Source organism: Canis lupus, chromosome 2 (assembly GCF_011100685.1).
Source record: "Canis lupus familiaris isolate Mischka breed German Shepherd chromosome 2, alternate assembly UU_Cfam_GSD_1.0, whole genome shotgun sequence".
Lineage (NCBI taxonomy): Eukaryota > Metazoa > Chordata > Mammalia > Carnivora > Canidae > Canis > Canis lupus.
The window spans coordinates 72,981,052-73,008,710 of NC_049223.1; the positions used below are offsets into that span (position 1 = coordinate 72,981,052).

Below are 27,659 nucleotides of genomic sequence, written 5' to 3' on the forward strand. Positions count from 1 at the left end.
GGAGGAGGGCAGACCACCGCAGCCGCAAAGCAAGGTGTTCCGTTGTACTATTTGTAAACAAGTTTTACATCTAAGAAAGAATCTTATCATTCTACTTGAAATCCAGGAGGACACAAGAACACAAGAATTATCCTGAAGTCAGGGACTGGCTCACAGGTGAGAGGACATTTAAACAGGTCCCATCTACTTAATCTTGAGGCAAGGGTTGAGTAGGTTTGTACAAATCCTACCGGTAGAAAGCAATCACGAGGAGTCCGTATCAACTGTTTGCAGCTCCTGCTCCTTGGCAGTAGTGGTCCCTTGGCCCCCTACCCATCCCCGTGTGTACCTTCCTCCAAATACAGGTCCTAACGCCAAAGAGAGACACCAGCTCCATTAATCACTTCTCAGCTGTACCCCAGTCATATTAGGGAAAGTCAGACACAGAACGGAGACAGGACTCAATAGCCAGGCTCACTGGGCAGATTCCGTTTGTTGCCTCCAGCCCCTCATTCCCGCCTTAATTGTAGGGCTCTGCATTATAGCCGCATAATTCATGCCTCCCTAATTAAGGCTGTCAACAGCCCCATTGTAAAGCTGGAAAATGTACAGCACCTGCTCTCTGGGAACCCTGTGCCAGGGATTGGTTGCGGGGAATGCCAGGTGTGTGTGGGGGGCTTGCCAAAGGGTGCATTGATTGGCTTTTCAATCGCAGTGTCTGGCATTTTGGCCTGATTCTGGGAGCAGGGATGATGGCCAAGGGGTCTCTTGTGCCAGGATACCTGGCACAGGAAGGGGAAGAGGAGACTGGAATATAAGGAAGGTAGGGGTTTAAAGACTGCTGTGACCACTGCTTGCAAGACCCCACCTCTCCCCTAGAGGGAGGTGCTGGGGAAACAGTTTGCAGAAAGTAAAATGGGAAGACTAAACAGAGTGGTGTTTGGCTGGTGTTAAAGGCTGGTGCTTGCTGCTCCCGGCACCTGAAGCAGAGCTGCTCAGGCAGACAGCTCTTCAAAGGCACTAATCCTCTCAGCAGCTCTGCAGCAAGGCCTGGCAGGGAGAGGTAAGGGAAAGGACATAGCCCTTGACTTGGCCCTCTTCTCCCTGCTGGGCAGTGTCAGCCCTAACAAGCTGAGACTCTGCCACGCTGAGAAGAAATCGTCTCAGGGGCTACTTAGGGGGCCAGCTCAAGAACAGAGAAGCCTCAAAGGCTGAGACGGCAGGCAGCAGAGTCTGGGATGGTGAGGACAGCAGTCAGTCGGGAGAAGGGCTTGTTTCTGTGCTCTGGGTCCTGTGATGTGGGCCAGGGAGGGAGGCCTGTGGTGGATTAGAGTCACCAGGGCCTACAGGCCCTTCTGTTACCCTGTAGTCATGGAGGGGGCCGGTCTCACAGGGGCGTGGAGCCTGGCCCCATGCCCTGCAAGAGGAGGAGAAAAGCTTGTGTGGGCTGAGTCGACAATAGGTAATTGGATTGTAATCACCCGCCTGGCTTCCGCGCGCCATTGGGGGCGCTGAGCCTTTCAGTGAGCAATCAGCACTGTGTGGTGAGGGGGGGGGGGGGGTAGAGATTCAATAGCAAATCCCAGGTGGAGAGCCCAGGGGGAGGAGCAGCAGATGGGCACATTTTCTTTCTGTCTCTCCCTCCCCTTCCTTGCCCAAATAATGCTGGCTGCCTATGAGCTATTTACCAGCAGATCCAAGGTGGAGCCGAATCTTTTGTAAAAGTCGCGTAGAAGGTTAAGATGGATGGGTAAAGGGCTAAGGTTTTGGGGGAGAACTCTGCCCTGAAACTCTGTGTGTTGAAAGATGTGCTGGTGAAAAAATAAAGTGCATCTAGGAGCACATGAAGAGGTGGCAGAGGCGGAGGAACAGGCAGCCAAGAACTGGAGCTCTCTGCTGTCTGAACCTACCAGTGGCCAGAGCCAGGTTTAGTGTACTTGTGGGAGACTCTCACCTCAACCCTCCCCAGGGTCCACTGTCCCAGTCAGTCCAAAAGGTGTCTGTATGGCCAGCAGATCTGGCCTCTGGGGCTCCCTGGCCAAGCAAAGGAAACACAATTCATCACTAGGAGGGAGGTGCCTTTCACCAAGAAAAGAAAGGGGAGTGGAGGCCTGGAGGCAGAGGCAGGGCAAAGTGGCAGGAGGCCAGCCTCCCTCAGGCTGATGCAGTGCCCAGACGTGCCAGCCAGTCAGCCCGCTTGAGTTCCAGGGCCTGCAGGAAGCCTTGGACCCGCTCTTCCCGTCTGGCTGAGAGTTTGTGCAAGCGTGTCCGTCGGAGCTGGGCGTCCCCACTGGCCTGGAGCCCCTCTCGCAGCAGCTGCTCTGTCACTGCAGCCTGGTCCCTCTCCAGCTGCTGCCTCTTCCGCTCCTCTGCATACATGTCTCGGGCCTTCTGCTAGAGAAAAGTGGGGATCAGGGTGGGGAGATCATTTTTAGGTGTGAGTGGAACTGGGATGGAGGAGGCAGAGGGTGAGGCAACAGGCAGGCCAAGTCAAGTGGAACAATGGAGAGTCTGTACCAGATTTGGAAAAGCTTGGGGGTAGGTGTATAAGGGTGGTGCCCATGATGTATAAGCACGGCAGTGGCAGTTCTGGGTCCATCTTGGTTTGTTTTGGGTTCGAGCCTCTGTATTTCTTAAAATTCTTCTCAGGCTCACACTTGGAAGGGAACCAGGTGAACATGGGTCTGACTTCTGGTTCCCCCACCAACTAGCTTTGTGGCTTTGGGCAAATCCTCTCCTAACCTCATTTCTTCATCTGTAAAGTGGGGGTTGTGTCTACCTTGAAGAGTGGTTTTAAGGATTAGAGATAATATATGCAAAACCCTCTCTAGCATATTAAGCAGGCTCTCAAACAGAAACCACAATTTTACAAGTTATTGTCTATTCTCTGCTGTGTGGAAGATCCTAGTCCTGCCTGGGGCACGTCCACTGGGTCCTTTCCTTTGGCTTCCCAGGTCACTTTAAGGGAGCCATCCTCCCAACTCCTGCAGCTGTTTTTCAGAGTTTGGCTCCAAACTTGCCTCCTGTGTGGAGACCAGCCTGACTCTTCCAGCAAATGATCCTCCTAGGAACACTGTGAGAAACAGGTTTGGCTCTCTTAAGGCACTTACTGCCTTCTGCCTAGTAGAATAGGTTTTAGTGTCCATAGCCCACTTTTTCTGTTAGAAAATAAAGCACTTTGAAGGCTCGATAGAGCACTGACACCAGGTTAGTAATCATGCTCCCTGGCAGCACTTGTCATATCTTTGTGTATCTTCAGACAAACCATAAACTCCCAGAAAGCAGAGATTGTATGGCTTTTCCTCTCTGGCACTTTGGCACTCTGTACATGTGAAATAATCAATTGATGACCGGTTGATCCTAGGAGGGCAGGGAGGATGCTCTTGCAGAGGGAAAATCCCTCTGGAGCAGAACCACAGCCTTGCTGTGCCTCCCTGATGTGATCTGCTCCTGCCATCCTGACTGGCCACAGAGCCTTTGCACCAGAGCTCCTCTTGCCAAACCTATACCACATGTAAGAAACTATACTTTGCTGCTAACTTGGCATTCTATATACCCTCATGACCTTTACATTCTACCTTGTATTACGGTATTTGTGTGCCTATCTGTGTCCTTCTCAGCTTATAAACCTGGAATGCTCGGTCTTCCCCCTTTAAAGAATATCTTACACATGCAAAAGCACTTGACCCTTGCAGTGGAGCTACTTTTTATGTGCTGGAGACAGACATGGAAGTTCAGAGTAGGGAAGTGATTTGCTAGGGTCTCTGAGCAATAAAAGTTTACTGCATGAATAAAGACGACAAATGGAAATTCTGGAAAATCCCTTCTTAGGCTCCTGAATGAACCCAGGCATTCAAGGGCACTCTTCTGCTAGGGTGATGAACTCACACATGGAGCTACGAAGACTAGAAGGTGTTTGAGAAGTTGCTGTGAAGGCCTTCCATCGTACTAGAAGGACTTCTTCCTGGCCTTGGTCAGGAGGAACCTTGGGTTTTACATACAGGACCTTATGAGTTATGATGTACAAGATATGGTCTCAGAAATTCATGTGCTTATGGGCTGATTAGGCCACAGATCTATATACAAAGTCCCATAATACAAGGCAGAACATGGTAAGGGTCATCAGTGAGGCAAGAGAAAAAAGGTCATGGAGCTCAGAGAAAAGAGACATTGTCACTGATGAAAGTCAAGGAACAGTGACAGCTTATGGACAGGCAGAATTTGCACTGGGCTTTAACGGATGGGGAGGATTTAGATAAAGGTGGGGTGTACGGCGGGGAGGAGGGTATCAGGCAGTGGAAATAATGGCAAAGACACATGGAATTGATTGAAGAGCTTGACCAGGCCAAAGTGAGACCTCTGTACAACAGGTGGCTTGAGGAAAAATGAAAAAACAAATGCCCAACCTGGTGGCTGGCTATTAACTAACGGTCAACTGTTCTATCACCACTGCTTGTGACTAGAGCTAAATACCTAAGTTCTGGCAGGACAGAAAGGAGGGGAGTACCCAGCCACAGAGGGAAGAAACATGGAGCTGCTTAAAGACACTCTGTAAGGCTCAGGCTTCTTCTGAATGGCATCCCCAGACTGAGTGCAGGCAGGGAGGCTGGAGTCAAGGGATAGCCTGGCTCCTAATTGCCAGGAATCAGTGATTCACTGTTAGAATGACAGAGCCAGGGGAGTTCCTTAAGACCAACCCCACCCAGCCTTCCCACTGTACAGACCAGGACACTGATGCTGAGCAGGGGGAGGGACATGGCCTAGGTCACAGAATGGGCTAAAGTTCCATTGGTTCCTCCACTAAGGTAGCTTCTTGAGAGAAGCTTCTATGGGAAATGTGTCTTGTGCCTCTGGGTAAGCTACACTTTGTAGGGGTGGCATGGGGAGCCAGGTGTGTATGAATGGCTCTCTGTCCAGCCTCTGTATGGTCTGGACCTACTTCCACATTTCATAGGTGTTCTAAGTTTACTCAGGTACTCAGCCTCAGAAAATCCAGGCTCAAGAAGTCCTCACAGTCAATTTCTCTCTCCTTGACCATACTGTCTACTGTCCCTATATAATGACCAATCAGGTGTAGGGGTAGTAGTAATTTCCTTAGTGATTTTTGGTACAGACTTTATGCCATTTTGGTACAAGGGCTCCTGGAGCTTCCTTGGAGAAATGGGGCTCTGACCTATTCATCTAAACCTCTATTGAGCATTAAGCCTCTCTGCTAATGTTCACTCCTCAGCAGAATTAGGGAACAGGATGTAGTAAGCCCCTCCAGTACATAAATCCTCAAGTCCTCTGCAAGATTGTCCGGATCTGGAAAGAGGCTGCAGGCATTTGGTTACAAAACATTCATTAGCCAATGACAGGTTCTCCCCTAAGTTCCCACTTGCCACAGTCAACATGTCCAGGTCAGTGGCATGGGGGATGCCCTCCTGAAGGCTGTGTGAGACAGCTATCGCTGCCAGAAATACATGTACTGAAGCACTCCCAGAACTCCAGGCAGTCCCAGAATTAGCAGGCAGCAGTGACTTAACCCTGCAGAATATCATTTTCCTCATCTGTAAAAGGAGAGGAGTGATATCAATAAGAATACCTGCCTGGAGTGCTGGGGTGGCCCAGTCTGTTCAGAGTCCAGCATCTCCTGATTTTGGCCAAAGTCAGGGATGTCTGAGATAAAAGTTCAAGCTTTTAACTCTTCCTAAGGAGAAGACTGTGACTACCTGAAGAAATAGTATAAAATAGAAATAAAGCAGTCAAATGACCCAGCCTCATGTTTAATCTCTGACAAATGCATCAAAGGAAGTTTAGTGGGAATGCATTATCTTCTATGATACTATTCTTACAGATGAGATGGACCAAACACTTACTACTCATCTGTCAGGGACCCCTCACGGAACTTCCATTAATGCAGCTTGTATCGGAGGCTTGGTGGCTCTGTGCTGCCACCTACCCCTCCCCTGCTGATGTGTTCTCTCTGCCCTACTGCCTCTGAGTCAACATTTCCTCCCTTTATCAGCCATTTCCTACAGCTGATGCATGATCACCTGAAGACTGCCAAGGGCCCTTCAGATACCAAGCTCTAGCCCCAAACAACTTGTAGCTGAGTCCCTGTTTCCCTTAGCTTCCCTGAGTTGAGGGTATGCTCATCCCAGTGAGCTACTCTAGGTCTAGAAGCCACCTCCCTGCTCTCTGCCCTGACTTCCTGTAGAAACAGAGACACTCTGTGCTGGACTTAGAGACAGCAGCTCAGATTTTAACTACGGGGATTTGGGAAATGGGCTGGGAACACAAACACGGAGGTTGGGAACTGAACAAAGTACCATGAAGAGTCCAGTTTGGTCATGACACAGGGGATATGAAAGGGAGACGCTGGGAAGATCAACTTCCTGGTCGGAGGCCACATTGGCAAGGATGCTGTTAGTCTGGAATCTATCCTTACTATTTCTGCTGAGGTGCTAAGATTTCTAGAAACAGAGCCTTGAAGACTTCTGGGTAGATAAAGCCTGGTCAGGATCCCCAAGAGGCCCGCTGAAAAAGGGTTCAGGATAGTCAGTATCTCTGTTATACCTGTGGTTCCCTCACTTCAAAAATGGTGGTAATAACAATGGTATTTACCTCCTAACACTACACAGAATCTATGTAAAGGTTGCCTGATATGGTAAGAACTCAAATGTTTGCAATTATGACTCACAGGTACAAAATGGAACTCTTAATGATTTTCCTTAAACATGTCCTATCCTCACCCCAGGAAACAGCAGAACCATCCTCCCAACTGCCCAGGCCAAAACCTCAATGTCTGGGTTCCTAGTAACATTAATATTTGTACTCAATTTGATTTGTCTTCCGAGATACCTAAGAGTTTCAAAATTACATCATCAACATTACTGCTAATAAAAACCTCTTAAATAATGTTTAATTTTCCTTTCAGTTTGTATTATCCTTAGAATACATCCCACCAAAGATGTATAGTCAGAGAACTATGTTCAGATAACTTGAATTAATTCTTTCCTCTAGGGGTTATATTATTAACTTGGAGTTACTTTCATTTGTTTCTATCTTAAAATTTGTTTTTCTCCCCATCTCGATCCACTCAGCCCTCATCCTCCCTACAGCCACTATTTGACCTTGAGGCATATCCTCTACAAGTTTGGTCCCTGATTCCTGCCCCCCTATCCCGAAAATCTTGAGTGATTTTTGCAAAATCTAAATCAGATCCTGCCATTCGTCTGATCACAATTCTTCAGCTCTGTCACCATGGCCCATAAGGCCCTATATAACCAGAGGCCTGACTCCCACCCAGCCCCATCTCTAACCCTTCTCCCTCATGCACAGTGGCCTCTTTGTTCTTCTAAGACCCAGACTTGATAACCTCAGTACCCTTGCGTTGGTGCTCCTTTTGTAGACAATAATTCTCTACCCCCAGATTTTCACACATCTGGCTGCTTCTCTTCTTTTATATCATGGCTTAAAAACTACCTCCTCAGAGAGGCCTTCCTTGACTGCTTCATTCAGGACCTCTTCCTTTCTTCACTGTGTTCTAGCGTATTACTCTATTTTCTTCATTGTCTTATTACAGTCTGAAATTTTCTTATATATCTGTTTACTTATTATCTAACTCAAGTAAGACTATAAGCTCCACAAAGGTAGAAATCTTATGCTTAATATAGCCCCTGACTCATATTTGGTACTCAATAAATATTTATGCAATGAATGAAAGTAACTCCTCTGACAGCCATGTAGGAAAGCATCTGAGAAACCCGAAATTACTATAAAAGGCTTCGGAGCTGCCAAATCAGAGGCAAGAGTATCCATACGTAGAAGCTCATGCACCAACATCCTCAGAGCCAATTTACTCTCACTTTATAGACCTAACTCTAACAAGTTAAACTAGCTGGTTTCCTTGTCTATAGCCAAATTAAAACAGTCAATATGAAGAGGAGGAGGGATGCTGTCAAAATTAGCCATAGACAATGGTAGAAAATGAGACAGAGGATGTACAAAAATTTACATGAAATCCCAAAGCCAAGTATTTGGGGGCCATCTAGCTTAAGGTAAACAGTCCCACTCTTCAAGGACATCACTGCCCAATGAAGGGCTTCAAGATGGCAGCTGCCATCATCATTATTAGCATCATTAGAATGTGATTATTCTAATTAACATTATCAGCAAGTGTCTGGTATATAGTAGGTGTCAATGATTATGAACAAGACACATTTCAGAAAGTTTCCCATCAAAAAAGGATAGAAAAAAGTTTTGGTTCTTTTTTTTTTTTTTTTTTAAAGTTTTGGTTCTTAAGAGAGCTTTGGTCATATGGAAATATCTGATATTCATTTTTCACTGATGGTGGATAACTGAGACTCTGCTATTTTTCCTTTCACGTTAACAGAACTTCCTTTTTCAATTCCTTATATTCTAGTAACCAAGCACATGATTTGATTGACTTATTCCAGGAGTTCTGGACTTGGGATTCATCGACAAATTCCAGGAGTTCTTTGAGCCCCTGGTAGCAATATAAGTGTTTCAGTGATGAGTATAATTCTATGTGAAATGCCATATGTTAGAATGATCTGTGCAATTTTTCTAGGGAAATGGTCTATGTTTTTTTACCAGATTCTCCAAGGGATTAAGAAGCCCTGACTTAAATCATTATTTCCTTCTGGCCATTATCTTTCTAGACTCAAGGAACAGCACCAGCTTTGGCTTTAAAATTCTGTGGCCTTGAGACAGGTTACTCTGCTCCTCTGTTTCCAAATTTGGAAAATGAAGACACCAAACCTGTGGGATTGGTGGAAGGGTTAAGTAAGAAAACTTACATGAAAAACAGCTAGTGAACTAACCACAACACACACTACCATTTATTATTAAGAATTCTATTCAGATGTAGGGGACTCTGCCTCCTATTAAAGCCTGTTTTAGGATGTGGTGATCAAAATTGAAATATAACTGCAAATGTTGGTAGAACATAGTTTTATATAATAGAAAGCATTACTTTGTTCTTAATCCCTTCTGGAAGAGGCATGAAATTTGTATATTCTAATTTCTACAATCTTTTATTAGCTTAAAATGGCCAGGGAATGGCCAATCAATCTCTCTGAAGTCTTTCCTGTCTTTCTGTGGCAAAGAGATTAAAGACATGGAATTTGAATCCCAGTTCTGTCTCTTACTGGTTATATGTCCTTAACAAAAGAATTTCTTTGTATTCACTTGCACTAGCGGGGCTGATAATACCCATGCCATTGTGATCTTGGGGGCATTAAATGAGATAGTACCTATCAAATGCTCACAGTGCCTGACACATAACAAATAAGTAGTAGCTATTATCATCATTAACATGCTTACTAGCAAGTGCCTCCTGTAAGTAGTTGGTGGTCAATCAGTGCTAACCTTTTCTTCCAGGATATCCAGTCAGGTCAGCCCTGAACTCTTACCTGGAGCATGCTATGGTTCATCTGGTACTGCAGGATGGCCTCACAGAGGTTCCAAAATGTGTATTCTGGCCATAGAACTGGTTGGAACACCAAGCAGCAGTGGGAAGTCTGGGAAAGCAGCGGGAAGGAAGATAGTATAGTGTAATAGCATGTTGCTTAAACATATTTCTGGTCAGGATTCCAAAGGAGGAGCACGACCCAGGAGCCCAGAGTTGAGACAGCCCAGGCACCTGGAGCTGCAGCTACTGCTGCAGCCAGCCCCAATGTCCCTCATTCATGGGGAGGGGTCATCTGAGGCACCTGCGTGCAGCAAGGCAGAACTACAGCAAGACTAGAACAACATTCCCACCAGGATTTTTCTAAGAGCCAATTTTAGGACTATGAAATAACATCTGGATTATGTTATTGGCTCTTGGCCCTCAGAGGTCATCTGGGACACATGTTGTCTGATAAAAGTCAGCAATGAGCAAATGGTAGCTGAGGCTGTTATTTTTAAGTAGCAGGGTAGCAGGGTGGTGAAGACCATGAGCTCTGGGGCCAGGTGACCTGGCTTTGGATCCTGGCTCCACCATTTACCATCCATTTGACCTGAAGCGAGTTACTTAACCTCTTTGGGCCTCGGTCTCAACTGTAAAAGTGGGTAGTAAGAAAAGCTGGTTTTTAGGGTATAATGAAAATTAAACAAGATAATGTACATAAAGCAGCCAGAGACTACAAAGCTGGGTGAACCCTAATAATAATCACTGATGTGAGAATTCCTTTTGAAACTTTCTTGACAGCCACTGCTTGATACCTTCAGTAGTGAAGAATTCACTGCCTCAAGAGGGCTAACTTTAGTTGTCAGACAGCTTGTTATGCTAAACCAATGTCACCTTCCCGGCAACCTCTGCCAAAGTCTCAGGTCTTCGCTCTGGAACAGGATTGTTTCTTCTTCAAAGTGACATTCTTTCAAATATTTGAAGACAAGATTACAGCTGCCTGTCATCTGTCCCCAAGGTTATAATGACTTGTTCTGGCCTTTACCAACAAACTATAAATTATAGAACAGCAGGGATTATTTCTGACTTGATTATTGCCATATTCCCAGCACACAGGAGGAACTCAGTTTTTCCTTAGGGAATAAACTGCCACCATGCCTCCCTTTCTCAGATTGCTATCCTGCACTCATTCCCTACATGGCATGAATTGCAGGTTGGCCACTTTTGATAAATCCTCCAGTTTACCAATGCAGTCTTTTAAAACTCAGTGTCTAGAAGTAAACTTTCCAGACACGATCTGACCTACACAATAGGCCACTGAACCATAAGCTATGCATTATTTCCTTCAATATAGCTAAAGACTGAAAAAGTAGCTTCAGTAGCTAAATCTATTAAGACTATGGTCCATTAAAATTTCTGGAAGTTGCTTCAAAGCTGAGTCCCTCCAACCTCTCCTTGAACAGCCATGTGCTACTTGGGGGCCAAATTAACAGATGATGGAGATTTTCAAGCAAAGGCAAACTGACTTGGCTACAAGCTTTTGGAGGACTACTTACACTGGGGTAAGAGCTGAGCTGAGAGGCAGCAGCAAGACCCTAAGAAAGAGTCTGCATATAGTTTATATCCCTTGTGATCTGTGCTTGCATAGACACAGCTGCTGAATCTGAAGGAGAGAGACCTGTGACTGCAAGGCAAGATCCTAGCCCAGATGGGCTGGAGTACCTGTAGATCACCTGGGCAGCAGCCAAACCTCTGGGACCCAATGCAGAAGTCTACTGCTTTGAACAGGGACACAAGTAAAATTTCCACCACAGCTGGATAGCCTTGATTTTCCTCTAGGCACTTACTTACTTACTTACTTACTTACTTACTTACTTTATTTATTTATTTATTTATTTATTTTCCTCTAGGCACTTTAGAGAGCAAGAACCACAGAGGTGGCAGAGTCAGGGACCGAGGAGGAAGGGACAGCAGATATTATCAGGCACAGCCTGGATGCACGTCCCCCCTCAACTCCTTCCTCTCCAATAGTTCTCTGGTATCAGCATGACTAGGAGTGGGGATGAGCCGCACTAAATCCATCCTATGGGTGCAGTTACAGTTTTCAGGCTGACACAAACACAGCAGTGGTTGCAAATTACTTACCTGCCAGAGCAAGAAGTCGCTGAGCCTCACTTCTCCAGAAGTCCGTATCAAGATGTCAGGATGAGGAGAGTGGTTGGTATAGAGGCACTTATCAAGCAGAGACTCAGAGACATCACTAAGGCAAGTAGGGAAGAGACAAAAGTAAGCACACATCTCTTTTTGGATTATTCTCCTGGTGAACTTATACATAATAAGGCTTCCCAGTTTATAGAACACTTAGCCAATATAGGCAGAGGCCCTTAACATTTAAATGAATGTATGACTTTAATCCTTACAACTACATAAAGTATTTCTATCCTCATTTTATACATAAGGAAACTGAAACTCAAGAGAAGATAAATTAACTTGTCCAAAGCCATTTCACTACAGGCCTAAAACAAGATACACCCAGTAGAATGCATCCTTCACTTAAAGCATCTTGTTTTATTATTTTATTTTTTTTAAGATTTTATTTATTTATTCATGAGAGACACAGAGAGAGGCAGAGACACAGGCAGAGGGAGAAGCAGGCTCTCTGCAAGGAGCCCGATGTGGGACTCGATCTCGGATCCCAGGATCATGCCCTGAACCGGAGGCAGATGCTCAACCGCTGAGCCACTCAGGGATCCCTCATCTTGTTTTTTTAAAATGCATACATCTGGGGCACCTGGGTGGCTTAGTTGGTGAAGTGTCTAACTTGGGCTCAAATCATGATCTCAGTGTCCTGGAATCCAACCCCATGTCCGGCTCTGCACTCAGCCAGGAGCTGCTTCTCCCTTTCCCTCTGCCTCTCCCCACCCTGCACCTGTGCGCCCCTTCTCTCTTTCAAATAAATAAATAAATTATTAAAAATAACAAAAATAAAATGGATATCTGACTCTGCAATTTGATGCAATACTAATGCAACTATTTTTAATAAAGATAAATCAAGGGACCCCTGCGTGGCTCAGTGGTTGAGCGTCTGCCTTTGGCCCAGGGCGTGATCCTGGAGTCCCAGGATAGAGTTCCACATAGGGGTCCCTACACGGAGCCTGCTTCTCCCTCTCCCTATGTCTCTGCCTCTCTCTGTGTGTCTCTCATGAAAAAATAAATACAATCTTAAAAAAAAAAAGATAAATCTAAACACATTAAGAGGTCTCAGATCTAATAGTAAATGGAAAAAAAAAAAAAAAAAAACAAGCATCAGAAAACACACAGTGCAGGGGCACCTGGGTGGCTCAGTCAATTAAGCGCCTCTTGATTGGCTCAGGTCATGATCTCAGAGTTATAGGTTTGAGCCCTGTTTTGGGCTGTTCACTGTGCATGGAGCCTACTTCAGAGTCACTCTCGCCTTCTCCCTCTGCCCCTCCCCGAAACCTTTCGAAAAGAAAAGAAGAAAGAAGAAAGAAAAGCAAAAAGAAATATACAATGCAGAGGTGCCTGGGTGGCTCAGTCAGTTAAGCATCCGACTCTCGGTCTCAGCTCAGGTCTTGATTGGTTTTGAGTTCAAGCCCCATGTTGAGCCCAGAGCCTAGTTAAAAAAGAGGAAAGAAAATATACAGTGCAGAAAACACACACACATACTCAACTACTCACATACATAAATATAAGTATATATAAAAAAAGAACAAAGTTTAGAAAGATACACCATTCTCTTAATGGTGATTACTTCTGGAAGGTTGGATAAGAAGGAAAGACTATCTCTTTTTTAGTTTATGTACTGCTTTACTATTTGAATTTATTATAATGAATATTTTTTTAAAAGCTTTATTTATTATTTGAGAAAGACAGAAAGAGGGAGAAAGAGAATCTCAAGCAGACTCCCTTCTGAGTGCAGAGCCTGACCCAGGGCTCGATCCCACAACCTCGAGATCATGACCTGAGCCAAAATCAAGAGTCAGCCGCTTAACTGACTGGGCAACCCAGGCATTCCTAAATAACATTTTTAAAAATTTTAAGTCATATGGACCATGAAACACTGTAAAAAATCCACACTACTCAGGACTTTTAAAAACAGAAAAATGATCAGCTCTCTTGTGTCTGTTAAGAGCTACTTTCCCAAGCAGATGGACTTTAGAAAGGAGATGGAATGGCAGAGAATGGGAACTCCCACCATTTATCTGAAGTAAAACACTCCTGTCCACGGAAAGAAGGTATGTGTAAGGCCAGTGTCTGTTGGTTCTAAGAACATTGTTTACCTGTCCTACTAAGCAACAAGAGGCAGAATTTGGAATCTCCAAGTGGCAAGACTTGTATCTTGCGAAGGGTCTAGAAGATAAAATTTCTTGGTGGGAAGGTTCTTCCAGGAGCACAGTTTAAATTTTTTTTTTTTTTTTTTTTTTTACATTTTTATTTATTTATGATAGTCACAGAGAGAGAGAGAGAGGCAGAGACACAGGCAGAGGGAGAAGCAGGCTCCATGTACCGGGAGCCTGACGTGGGATTCGATCCCGGATCTCCAGGATCGCGCCCTGGGCCAAAGGCAGGCGCCAAACCGCTGCGCCACCCAGGGATCCCAGGAGCACAGTTTAAAAAGGTTCTTCAGTGAGATGGGCTGAGGGTCGTTTTGTTTTGTTTTGTTTTTAAAGATTTATTTATTTATTTGAGAGAGAAAGAGAGTGACCATGAGTTGGGGGAGTGGCAGAGGGACAGGGAGAGAGAGAATCTCAAGCAGACTCCCTGCTGAGCATGGAGTCCGACTTGGGGCTTCATCAGGACCCCAAGATCATGACGTGAGCCGAAATCAATAGTTGGAGGTTCAATTGACTGAGTCACCCAGGCGCCCTGGGGCTGAGTATTTAAAATGAGAGTCTAACTTTGAGTAAGTTACTCCATCTCTTAGTCCTCTTTTTGCAAATCACAGAGAGAGCTTTATTTTTTGTACCATCACATGGGAAACAACATTCACTTATGAATTATAAGACGAAGGACTCTATTTCTTGTCTTGGTAGCATGGTCTTAATTCTCTAAGAATTCTGAGATCCTATACAATCAATATAATTTCTCAGCTCTCTTATCTTTGAAATGGGCACATTTGACCTATCTACCTATATGTTACTGTGAGGGTCAAATCAAATGAAGTAACAGGGGCTCCTGGGTGGCTCAGCTGGTTAAGCATCTGACTCTTGGGATCCCTGGGTGGCGCAGCGGTTTTAGCGCCTGCCTTTGGCCCAGGGAGCGATCCTGGAGACCCGGGATCGAATCCCACATCGGGCTCCCGGTGCATGGAGCCTGCTTCTCCCTCTGCCTATGTCTCTGACCCCCCTCCCCCCGTGACTATCATAAATAAAAAAATTTAAAAAAAAAAAGCATCTGACTCTTGATTTCGGCTCAGGTCATGATCTCAGGATTTTGAGTTTGATCCTGTGTCAGGCTTCATGGTAGGTGTGGAACCTGCTTAAGATCTCTCTCTCTCCCTCTGCCCCACCTCCTAAAAAAACCAAAAACAAATGAAGTAACAGATTTGAGTGTATCTTAGGAACTAATTATAAAGTACTATGTAGGGTTGCCTAGGTGGCTCAGTCGATTAAGCGTCTACCTTCAGCTCTGGTCATGATCCCAGGGTCCTGGGATTGAGCCCCCCATTGGGCTCCTCACTCAATGGAGAGCCTACTTCTTTCTTCTCCTCTCTGCCTCCCCCTGCTTGTGCTCTGTCAAATAAATAAGTAAAATCTCTCTAAAAAAAAAAAAAAAAATCAAGTGCTATGTAAATGAAGAAGAAATGTTATTTCCAGTTCCACAACTCTGCTGTGTGACTTCGGATCCCCACTTAAGCTTTCTGAGTTTCAAATGTGTCTGTAAAAGGTTTGTTCCACCTACTTTAGGCAATGGGCAGAATTCTTATTCAAAATGAAGTAAACTCTGGGGAAGGGGGGGGAAGGAGATAAAACTGACAAAATGAAAATAGAACACCTGTGCTATGGCCAACAAAAACCCATCATGGCATTAGCCGTCTACATGAAGACCTTTAATAAATAATTTTTTTTTAAGTAATCTCTACACCCAAAATTGGGCTTGAACCTACAACCCCGAGATCAAGAGTCTCATGCTCTACCAACTGAGCCAACAGATGGCCCAAGAAATAATTTTTATTATTTCTAAAAGTAAAATACCAACTTTCACCTATAAAATTAGAGTAGGTTACTATTTTATTTGGCAAAAATAAGGTGAAATGGACACATCCAGACCCACATCCTAAGATAACAATCCAGAATTTTGATCAGAATTAAGTTTATAGATTTCAATTGTAGCATTATTTGTAATAGAGAAACTGGAAACAGCCTACATAACTAACAACTTGAATAATTAAGTCAATTAAAGCAAGATATATTCTGCAGCCATTAAAAATAATGATATGACAAATTACAAAAAAAGAAGGCATGGAAAAGTGCTCATATTATAGCATCAAGTGAAAAACGTATGATCCAGGTTGTAAAGTGTTCAGAGTGTGATTTGTTTTAAGTATTTATATCATTATTGGCTTTGTGTTTTTTTAAGATTTTATTTATTTATTCATAGACACAGAGAGAGAGAGAGGCAGAGACACAGGCAGAGGGAGAAGCAGGCTCCATGCAGGGAGCCCGATGTGGGACTCGATCCCGGGTCTCCAGGATCACACCCCAGGCTGCAGGTGTCCCCAAACCGCTGCGCCACCGGGGATGCTCGGCTTTGTGTTTTAAAAAGATGACTCTGGCTGAACGTCGAACCACAACTGATCACTACTTTTGTCAGCACCAGCTTGTGCCCTGCGCATCCATTACTGTGGCAACAAGCACCATGGATTACTTATGTGTGTACATGAAACAGACTGTGAGCCGCATGAAGACAAGCCCCATGACACATTCATCTCTGTATTCTTGCATAGGACCTTCTTGGGACAGAGAAAGACTTGATACATGTTTGAATAAATGAACCAAGCAATGAATCACTGAAAAGAGATCTCAGAAATAAATACATGTTGGTTTTCTGAACGTGAGGAACTTATAAGCTAATACAGTTTTTGACAACGTGCTTCCAAACAATCTGGAACCCAAATACAGGTAACAGACATGGTCACAACTTGATGGGAAAAACCAATTCAGTTGATTAAACTCACACACATGTATTTAAGCAAACAGAAAGGGCTAGAAAGACACACTTAAAATCAAAGTGTTACCAAGAGTGTTGTTGATCCTGGAAGATCTAAATTTTCATCTTTATGCATCCAGTAGCTTGCAAATCCTCTCTGATGAACATGTGTGACCTTTTTAAAAGTATATGCATAGTGGGGCCCTGATTAGCCCAGTCTGAGTAGAACATCAACCTTCCTAAGCTTGCAGCCTCCTTACCTGAGGGACCCTGCCCCACCCACACCATGTCCACTTGACTAATCGCACATTTGCGTAAATTCCTAAGCCATGCAGGGCAAAGAAAATGAATTCGGGAAAACTTGCTGAGCAAGAAGGTGAAGGTAAAGGTCAATGGTTGTTGTTGTGGTATAAGAATCAAGTACACCGAACTAAGAGGCAAGATCAGAGTCCTAGTCCTAGGCATGAAGCCACAGAAATCTACTTGCTAAAAGCTGGCTTTCTTTTCAGCGTAAACATTTGTCTCTTTAAATGAAACATTAACTGGAAAGCACAATAATACTGTGAACTATGAAATCACTCCAAAGGTCAAGAATTAGAAAATCACAATAACCTGTAGTACTCATATAACCCCCTTTGTCTTCTATCTCTCATCTTCCTGTTTGCCCCCCACTGACTTAACCAGCATCTTAATTTCTTGCCCAACAGTTCATTTTCAATCTACAGCTTAACTGACTTCTCTATAGCATTTGACACTCTGCTCCCCATCAATGCCTGCATCCTCCCGACCTGCACCAGCAAATTCCCTTTTCTATTGGCTTCTGTAATACTGACTGCCTGGTTTTCTTCCTGCCTTCCCGCCTTTTTCCTTAAGGCTCTTTCTCCTCTACCCAGCCAGCAGAATTTAAGAGTTTCTTAAAACTCGATCCTCGGCCCTCTCCCCTTCTCAACCCAGACTCTCTTCAATGTCCTCACACCCTCTTTCCTTTGGTTACCAACTACTCAAATGACCCCCATGCTGATATGTCCAGTCCCACCTCTCCTCACAACTGCTGACCTGATATCTATTTTAAACCTCTACAGTGTATTCCAAATTAAACTGCTGAACTTCCTCCTCAAACTGAATTCTCCCTCAGGGTTCCCTGGCACAGGGAAAGGCACCACTATGCACTGTTTTGGAAGTAAAAAACCCAGGAGTCACTCATAATCATAACACAGTCCTTACCCAGACTTAGCTCATCAAGGCATCTTGATTTTATCTATTTCCTAACACCTTTTCTGCTTATCTAATCCCATTTTCAGAGCAACTTTCTGATTTTTAATTTAGTTTCCCAGGTAAATAAAATTATGCCCAAGAAGGAAATCAGACAAATTCCTGAGTCCCAAGGTCCTAGACGACAGGAAAAGGACGAGCACTCTGAAATCAGCTCTAGAGATGAGTTATCTCTAGTGCTCACTAACAGAATGGCCTAGGGAAAGCCAACCTAACACTCAGCTCAGTTTTCTCATCTATAAAACGGAGAAAACACATGAACCTCTCACAAATGAGATCAATAACTGAATAAAATACAGAACATAACATATTGCCTGGTACTTATTTTTGCTGGTACTTTACTCTTGCTATTATTAGTTTATTAATATTATTACCAAATGTTACACTAACATGTAACATGAAGGGACCAAGTGGCTAGATGGCTTCCAAAGTCTCTCCCCTTCTTTTTTTTTTTTTTTTTTTAATTTTTATTTATTTATGATAGTCACACAGAGAGAGAGAGAGGCAGAGACACAGGCAGAGGGAGAAGCAGGCTCCATGCACTGGGAGCCCGACGTGGGATTCGATCCCGGGTCTCCAGGATCGCGCCCTGGGCCAAAGGCAGGCGCCAAACCGCTGCGCCACCCAGGGATCCCAGTCTCTCCCCTTCTAATAGGATTCCACATGCTGCTTATAATGAATACTTCTTGAAAAAAAAAAATACCTGAAATCTTGCATGAAACTGTGATACAAAAGACCTAAAGGACTATACCCTCAACAAGCCACATTCCTAAAAAATCATTCTAGGAAAAACACTGCTAAAGGGCAGGAGGTCATCTTTATTTTTTTTAAAGATTTTACTTTTTAAGTAATCTCTACACCTAACATGGGGCTCAAACTCATAAATCTGTGATCAAGAGTCACATGCTCCACTGACTGAGCCAGCCAGGTGCCCCATTGAGGACATCTTTTTTTTTTTTTAAGGTTTTATTTACTTATTTAAGAGAGAGCATGAACAAGCAAAGGGGGAGGCAGAGGGAGAGAGAGAAGGAGAACCAGACTCCCCACTGAGCATAGAACTCAACATGGGGCTCGATCCCAGGACTCTGAGAACATAACCTGAGTCAAAGTCAGATGCTTACCTGACTGAGCCACCCAGGCACCTGGAGGGCATCCTTTCAAAAAAAAAAAAAAAAAAAATTATGGGCACCTGGGTGGCTCAGTCAGTTGAGCATCTGCCTTTGGCTCAAGTCGTGATCTTGGAGTCCTGGGATCTGGCCCCGAGTTGGGCTCCCTGCTTGGAGGGGAGTCTCCTTCTTCTTCTCCATCTGCCCCTCTACACTGCTCATTCTCTCTCTCAAACAAATAAGACATCTTAAAAAAATTTTTAGCACTTGGCTCGCTCCGTCAATGGAGCATGAGACTCTTATTCTTAGGGTCATAAGTTCCGGCCTCATGTTTGGTGTAGAGATTACTTAAAAATAAAATATTTCTAAAAAATTAATTCCAATATAGTTAACATACAGTATTGTATTAGTTTCAGGTGTTAAGGACATTATTTTTTAGTGAGTGCCACAGCCTTGCTACCTGCTACAGCATTTTTCTGGGGCTTCTTGGGGTGTGGTAAACACAGAAATTCTGAAGCAGGCTATAATAAGCCTATCCTAAGCTCTCTCTGGGAAGAATCATGCCCCTAACTCTGTCTACATGCATCTGTGATGGGACTTCTGGCCCAAGTGCAAGGCTTAGGAGGTATACACCTGGTCCCTATCGGTTACCATGATAAACAACTAGTGATACCTGGGATCCAGCAGGCCCTGCTCCACTCCCCAGGCCATCTCTCTCACAGCATTACTGATCTCATGACGGGATGTGTAAGCAAAGCAGACATTTAGGAAACACCTAAGAAGGTAAGAAGAGAGTCATTTAGCAGACAGGGACTAAAGATTGTGGAGTCACAGCTTACAGAGTACAGCTTCCATGGAAGAACACACACACACCCAAATGTGAATCATAGACATCTCTGAAAGGTAAGATAATGAATTCTTTGCATTTTCCAACTTTTCTTAGAATAGACACATTATTTGTTTTGTAATAAGATGAACCCTAATTGGCCCTTTTACCCCCTAACCCTCTGTCCTTCTGTGGCCAAACAGCTTTTAGAGGATATGAATCCACTGTGACATTAGCACAAAGTAGAACAGGAAGGAAACTTGATGAAATCCAATCCACTGCCAAATACGTATTATATTCCAAAGGCACATATAATGAAGTTTGGACTATTGAACTCTGTTTGCCTCTGCATCTGCATGATATCCCAATGTCAGCCTCTCCACAGGTTAAAGGAGTGGGACAGAAAAAGAACTTCTCAAAGGATCTGTCTTCAAGGACAGGATATATACTATAATGTAGAGTATCAGGCAAGTCCTGGAGAACTCTGATCCAGAGCTCAAGGCCACATCCATAGCTTACCCACCCTAAATGCTCATTTCCACCCTATCCTCTGTCAAGTAAAATAATAATGATGATTATATATATATATATGCATATGCATCTATCATGGGGTGTAGGCACATAGAGGAGGATGAAAAACTGTATGTATAAGTACACACACATTTAACAAGTTATTAAGAACCATCTCTTGTCTGCCTTGATGATAGAGGAAGTCTCTAAACATCCGAAACCTCTCCTTGTCTTTTGTACCAAATGCAGACCAAGACCCCACATGCAGAGAGGTCCCACATGTCTCCCTCGAGCTAGCAAGGAGTCAAAGACTGCTACAGGTCACTAAGGGGAAATGTGAACACTTACTTGTTATAGTGCTTGGTGGCCCGCACTGCTTGTGCAATCAGCTCCTGGAGATCCAAGGGCAACAAATGTAGATCACCTAGGACCCGGATACACACTCCGTGCTTCTGCAGTTTCTCCCTGATCAGGAAAAGGAGGCAGGGTTGGGACAGAGAGCCTGTGGAGCTGGAGAACTGCTACCACTCCACTCCCAGGTCCTGAATGCTTCCCTGTGTGTCAGGCACTGTCCCATGTGCGGTGTTTCACCGATGTCCCCTCAATGACTCTGGCCAGAGCCTGCCACATTCCCAATTCTCTAGCAAGAAACTGAAGCTCGGACAGGACAGCCAGACAGACTGCCCAAGGTCATACAGCCATCAAGGGCGGTATCAGAACTGAAACCCAGGTCTGCCTGATTTTGAGAACCTGAACCCAAACTCTTTACCACTTCCATTACACCACTTCATGCAAGTCACACTTGATGTATCCCGTCCCATTTTGACAAGTGAAAAAACTCAAGGGCAGGAGCTATATTATTCGTTACTTCTGTACCTTCTGGTAAAATATGTCAGTAACAGCATCATCTCACATTAATTTTGTTTACTAAGTGCCAGACACTGGTCTAAGTGCTTTACATGCATCAACATGTTCCATCCTTACACCAGCCTTTGAAGCAGATACCATTATCATTCCACTTTTACAGATGAGGAAACTGAGGCACAGGGAGATTAGGTAATTTGCTCAACATCAGGTGGCTGGTGAGTGGAAAGCTGAATTTGAACCTAGGGAGTCTGGTTCCAGAGCCTGTCCTCTTCATCATGGCATTTATCTGCTTTCATACAGTAATCCCAAACTCTGCACAGCAGGCACGAATTCAGTTGTCCAACTAGCTTCTCTCACCTGGGGAAGCTATGGAGAAACTGAATGACTAGTGTTTGGAAGATGGGAATTTAATAACAAGAAGTATCCTTGTAGGCTGGGGTATTAGGCAAGTCCTGGAGATCCCTGATCTAGAGTGCAAGGCCACATCCACAGCTGATCCACTCTGTAACCCATATCACTTTTCTTCCAGAGGAACCAAGATCTAACCACCTGTTTTTGAGAATCCAATGAAGCTGTTATAGTAGACATATGTATAGGGATCAAGGTAAAACCAGAATGAAAATAGCTAGATTCAAGTCCTAGAGCCAGCACCTACTAGCTGACTTTGTATAACACTTAGCCTCTCTGAGCCTCAGTTTCCCTCACCCTGTGAACTGGGGGTGATAACCATCTCTGTGTTGAGTGAACTAAAGTACATGAAAGTGCTTATTCTCAGACAACAGGCAGGTTACTTGAGTGGTGTCTATAGGGAAGGAGAGGCAAAAGCCCTGGTGAGGAGTGAGGAGATCTGGGTTACCAACCTGGCTTTGCTATGAGCTTGCTGTGTAACCACGGGCACACCTTTCACTTCTAATCACTACGGCTGTTTCCCAACTGATGAAACTGAACCAGGACAGCAGTTTTCCAGCCTTCCTTTAGCCAAGAACTCTTTCTTTAAAACACATATTAAACAGAAGCCCAATATATAAAATAGGCAAATGCCAACGAGCACCTGATACCCCATTCCCTCTGGCTTCTTTGCACACCCACTCCTTAGAACTCTGAGGTTCTGCGGCACATTGTTGGAAAGCCAATGTTAAGATTTCTTCTTGGGGACACCTGGGTGGCTCAGCCTGCTTCTCCTCCCTCTGTCGTGTCTCTGCCTCTAGGTCTCTGATAAATAAATAAAATCTTAAAAAAATAAAAAGATTTCTTCTTGTTCTGTCCAGGACTTTAGAACTGAAGACTCTTTACTGCTAACTGATTCGAGCAATCTCAGTAGCACCTCTACTGCTATGCATTTTGATCTTTCAGGAACTGTAAGATTACCTCCTGTCTTTCAGACTACAAAGTAGTAGACAACAGCTCAGCTCTGGAGTTGGAAAGATCTTGTACCCAAGAGACAACCTAAACTTCTCTGGTTTTCACTTTCCTCCTCTCTACAACTGGGATAATAATCTCTTTCTCACAAGATAATGTGAATGAAATTAAATATATTAAATGAAATGAAATGTATTAAATGAAAATACATGTTAGGCTCAGGGCCTGACACATAGTATAAACACTTTAAAAAGGTGAGATCCATGTGAAGTACAGAAGAACTTGAACATCTGGAAAGTGCCTCCAACACGTCCAACCCCAGCCCTTGGGTGGGAACCCTGCTGGGGACCAAGAAGCAAGGTCTGTGGCCAAGTCTTATTTATCCTACATAAACCAAGAGAAACCTAGCTACCCTCCCCCCCCAATCACCAAATCTGCAATGGGACAGAAATGACAAAACTGTTCTAGGCCCAGCTCCACTAGTACTCTAGGTCCTCTGTTCTCTCTGGTCCCATACCCTGCGTCCTGGTATGGGGAGGAGGTGGGCAGAAAAATGGTTGTAATGAAGAGTCCAGGGCAGTTCCAGCTGGAGAGGTTTCTATGCTTTGAAGCAAATAATCTCCATCAAACTTCCTCTTTGTCCCTTTCTGGCGTTGCTCCCTAAGTTAAGCTTAAACTTAGTGATAGTTAAGAACAATACTGACTCTTCCCCCGTAAAGGCCTCTTACACATCATCCTGTCCCTTCCAAGAGAATATGCAGAGCAGTACAGCAACTTTTTTAGGGATAACTGCATGGCAGAAAAGGACTTCTTCAATGTTTCTCTCATGCTACACCCCTATCACAGTTTATTGGTCATGGGGTAGATACCTGACCTAAGGTGGGCTATTAATTAAGGGCTTTAGTTCATTCAGGGATGCTCTCTTGAAACAGAGAAAGGTGGAATATAGAGGTAGGAGAAAAGGCCCTATCTAACAGATTTCAATTCCTAGATTCAGTTTTGCTTGAGGCTGGTTATACTTGTCCTTGAATTCTGTGAAATACCTTTATGTGCTCAGATTAATGCCCCCTTAAAAAGGGGGAAGAGAAAAACTAGCTTGCCAAAGTTTCCATCAAACAAAGCTAACATTAAAAGGGTTTAGAGTTCCTTAAGCTTCAGATAAGAGAGTTGAGGGTTAGTGTGGGCTGGAGGTGGAGTTAAGAAATACTACCCCCTCTGATAGAATCTTACTGTTCTTCCATCAAGCGGCTGAACTTCTGCCGGGCCAGATCCATCAGCCCGTCTACCTCACTCTTGGAGCGTTTGAAGTTCTCAATGCTGAATGCGTAGACTGTCACCTCTAGGATGCCCAGGTTCAAACACCATCGCAGAGTCTGAGAGGGAAAAACTGCCTCTTACTTAGTCACAAAAAAGAAGCTGGGATCAACAAACCTAAAGACCTCCTCAGAGTATTTGAGAGAGCCCCACATCTTCTCATTCAAGGCAAAAAAATATATATATCATTGCCCTGGCATCAGGCCATGTTCTTGTGTTGAGAAGCTGAGATCCACCCAGACCATATTGCCATTCCTCTTAGAGTTAGCTTCACAGCAACAGACAATATTCCATTCTTGTTGTTAAATTTAACATTCTCCAACTTGCAGCATGCATTAAAAGCATAAAAAGCCCTTGATCTTTGCTTAGAGTGATGACCCAAGTTGTCTGGCACTTTTCCCAGTTTTAAAAGGCTGCAGGCAAACCAGATAGATAGTCACCCTACCTTTGCTCCAGAAATGTCACTTAAAAGAATTTATTCTAATATGGAACTATTTGTAAGATCTAATAATAATGAAATAGCTAAACAAATGTCAGATCCTTATAATAAAATATTCTACAGGGATTAAAACATACAGTTAGAAAAGCTACATATCAACCTAGAAAAAGACTTGCGAAAATATCACGTAAAATAAGGTTACTGAAGATATAGGTGTAATTTGATAAATGTTAAGTCATGCAGAACATACTCAGGGACTGGGGTGAGGCAAAGAAAACTATAAACTGCTGATTTACTAAGATTGTAAGAGAAGTCAATTTTGTTCTTATTTCTAATATTCTGTGATGATTCACTATTTAACTTAATTTTTGTTAATGTTGATATGAGAACTATAGCAAGCAAATAAGTGACAAAACAAACAGCTATTAAAAAAATACTCTCAAACCATAGTGAAGTCAGGGCCTAATTTTGTAGCTAAAGCCCAATTCTCCATAGACTGTTCCCATTGGCTTCTGCCACCCACACTCACCTCAGCCAGCTTGTTGAAGCCCTGCGAGTGGCCTTCCTGTCGCTCCACTTGGCACTTCTTGGCATAGCGACGGTTTCCATCCATTATAAAAGCGATGTGTTTGGGCATTGGGCCCGCCTGTGAAGTAAGAAGACTAACGATACACACAGGGAGACACAAAACCCAAAGCTAATAGGCTCGAGTTAGATGATAAAAGCCCCCTGAGGAATGGAACTGGGTATTTTTAGCTTTTGGCTCAATAAATGGGTATTAAGTGCTTTTACTTATTTATATATGCTTATTTACATTGAGCACTTACTACATGCCTAATACTATGCTAGGCTTTTTATACTTCAATTCAGTTTTCTTTATTCATACAAACCTCAAGTAAATAGTATTATCTTCATTTCATAGGTGAAAAAACAGGCTCAGAGAGGTCAAGTAACTTGCATAAGTCACACAGCTAAGAAAAGACAAAGTGGTCATTCAAACTGAAGACTATGCTTTCAGAATTCATCTTTCAACCATATGTGCTGGCCCACCACTTTGATTTCGTGAATCTCCAACTGGAAGGCACAGGAATGATACTGATGGCTGTGGCCCCGTGGCAAGGATATCCTCCACAGAAAAGAGGAATCCATTCTATCCAATTGCTGGCACACAGGAACAGGGGCCCAATGTTGTTGCTCTTCTAATTACTCAAGAGAAACCAAGCATCGAGAGTTTCATCAAAATGTAAATGTCGGGAACCCTGGGTGGCGCAGTGGTTTAGTGCCTGCCTTTGGCCCAGGGCGCGATCCTGGAGACCCAGGATCGAATCCCATGTCGGGCTCCCGGGGAATGGAGCCTGCTTCTCCCTCTGCCTATGTCTCTGCCTCTCTCTCTGTGTGTGTGTGACTATCATAAAAAAAAAAAAAAAAAATGTAAATGTAAATGTCATGAACCATTTCAAAGCAAACAAAAAAGACATTTTGGGGACCAACAGAACTTATCTGCCTTAGAGCAGCCTTTTGTTGTCTATCACAGCAAAAATTCACTCCTGAGCCTAATTCCCCTCACTGGAGGGCCTCTTCACTGACTGCATCTCCTCACCTCTCCAACATTTTCAGCTTTTGTCCTGCATGTGTACTCTTAAAAAAAAAAAAAAAAAAAAAAATTCCAGTAAAATCATGCAGTTTGTTCTTCCCAACACATGACTGCAGTGGTTCCCTAAGAAGACGCCTTCTATTTTCCTGGCCTGCCTGAGATCACTTGGCATTTGTGTGTGAATGTGTGTGGGGGGTGGGGTATAAGGCTTGCTGACTCATAGATTCACTTCTACCCACTGCTTGACAGACTGTAGTTGAAAGACACAATCAGGCTGACTCTCTTCAATCTGAAACCTGTTATATACAGAAAATATAACATTGTTGTGATTCCTAGATAAGAGTGAAGGCAAGATCCTGCGGATGTAAAAAGTAGGAAATCGAATGATTGGAATCTTCTGACGGCTGAAAACAGGCCCAATAATAGCAGTAATTAAGAACTGCTAGACCCTGCTGTTTTTGATGTATCATATAAAGTCACATGGTTTATAAAAGATAAACAGAGACTTTCATTCTGTTTGTCTCTCTCTAAAGCCCAAACTCTTAACTATTATGCTATACTGCCACATCAGGGAAAGATTAGCCCATCTAAATCCAAAAGAAGAAAAGGAAAAAGAGATTAAAGTTCCAAGTAACAAATTTCAGCTCCCTATAAGAAAGACCTAACAGTCGATGTTGCCCAATGATATTGAGAGGTCCTGGGGTTCCTGAAAATGTGAAAGTTAGGACAATAATCTGCCAGAAATGTAGACCTGGAAGCTACCTTGCAATTCATTGACTTGCTGGTTCCATTGTTAAATTTCACCTAACACCATGGGTCACTCAATTTTAATGATAGGTTTTGACACAAGATTGCCCAACTAACCAGGAGGCTCACCTTTATAATGTTGGCACAGAACCGCTCCCAAAGTGACAGCTCTCCTTCCTTGATCCATGACATAGCTCCTGCCCTGGCAGAAGATGATCCCAGAACAATAAGACACCAGCCAGGTAACCTCGGATGAACAAGAGAGACTAAATCACCAGAGCTTGCAAAAAGCTTCGGATGACTTTGTAGAGATTTATCCGGACTGTGGAAAGTAGCTAGTAGTAAGTAGGATCCAAAGACACTGGCCTAAGCCTCGAATTCTTTCCCATCCAGAGCTGATAAGCCATGAGACTTCGGAGCAGAGGTCCTTCCTTGATTTTGGCTTGGTGGACTTCGCTTCTATCCCCTCTTCCTCGGTATCTGCACTGACTTTTCCTGAACATCCAACGTGCTTCTTGCCACATCATAGCGCCCACATCCTGATCCCTCCCCGCTTCTTCTTTCTTCATCTTCGCCGAGACTCCGTTTCCCATTCTGCGCTCCGACACACTAATCCCTTCAGGTGTCGTCCGCATCACCTGCAACCTCGGTGGTCTCCCAATTATTTACTCCCTCATTCATCTCTTCCACTGTCCCCTCTGCTTCTCTCACAGCCGCCTTCCCGCCCAGTCACCACTCACCTTTAGCTCACAGCTTGAACACGGCGCGAGCCCCGCACCGCCAGGCGCCCTTCAACCGCTCCACTTCCTCACGACGTGGCGCTGGAAGAACACGTCATCGTTGGGCGCTGGGACACGCCCCCGTCACCTAATGGGCGGGACTCCACCCTGCGCCTGCGTACTGGGAGGAGGGGCGGTGCCAACGTTCCGGGCGAAATTCGCACTCCCGAGAGTCGGGGAGGGCTGTTGGGGCGGAGGGGGGGTCCTGCGGGAGAGCCGCGCTCCCGTGACGGGCGGCGGGCGTGCAGGCTCCGGGACACGTGCTGGGGACCCGGCCTGGGGGACCCGATCACCTGGGGG

At 44.2% G+C, this 27,659-nt stretch overlaps 1 protein-coding gene across 4 annotated transcripts; it reads right to left on the reverse strand.

Annotated features, from left to right (window-relative positions):
• Positions 1–29: 29 nt before the first annotated feature.
• DHDDS (dehydrodolichyl diphosphate synthase subunit) lies at positions 30–27,452 on the reverse strand. 4 transcript variants are annotated; one of them, XM_038531459.1, is made up of 9 exons: positions 27,321–27,452; positions 26,710–26,827; positions 24,769–24,885; positions 23,717–23,859; positions 20,609–20,725; positions 19,598–19,699; positions 11,522–11,636; positions 9,399–9,506; positions 30–2,370 (listed from the first exon to the last, which is right to left on the reverse strand). In XM_038531459.1, the coding sequence occupies exons 2-9, from the start codon at positions 26,770–26,772 to the stop codon at positions 2,134–2,136; spliced, it is 1,002 nt and encodes a 333-aa protein (XP_038387387.1). In that variant the 5' UTR covers positions 26,773–26,827; positions 27,321–27,452; the 3' UTR covers positions 30–2,133. The 4 variants fall into 4 exon arrangements, with proteins under 4 accessions (XP_038387387.1, XP_038387383.1, XP_038387386.1 ...); XM_038531455.1 differs by having other exon boundaries at positions 30–2,373; XM_038531458.1 differs by having other exon boundaries at positions 30–2,373; positions 26,710–26,782; positions 27,321–27,413.
• Positions 27,453–27,659: the final 207 nt, after the last annotated feature.

Bases quoted from the DNA above. Each gene is read 5' to 3' on its own strand.
- DHDDS (XM_038531455.1), bottom strand. From the start codon at position 26,772: ATGTCATGGATCAAGGAAGGAGAGCTGTCACTTTGGGAGCGGTTCTGT. The intron at 24,886-26,709 runs GTGAGCCTCCTG...CTTACTTCACAG, and splicing joins TCTGTGCCAACATTATAAAG to GCGGGCCCAATGCCCAAACA. The intron at 19,700-20,608 runs GTAAGTGTTCAC...TTACCTTCTTAG, and splicing joins GCCACCAAGCACTATAACAA to GTGTTTCCTAAATGTCTGCT.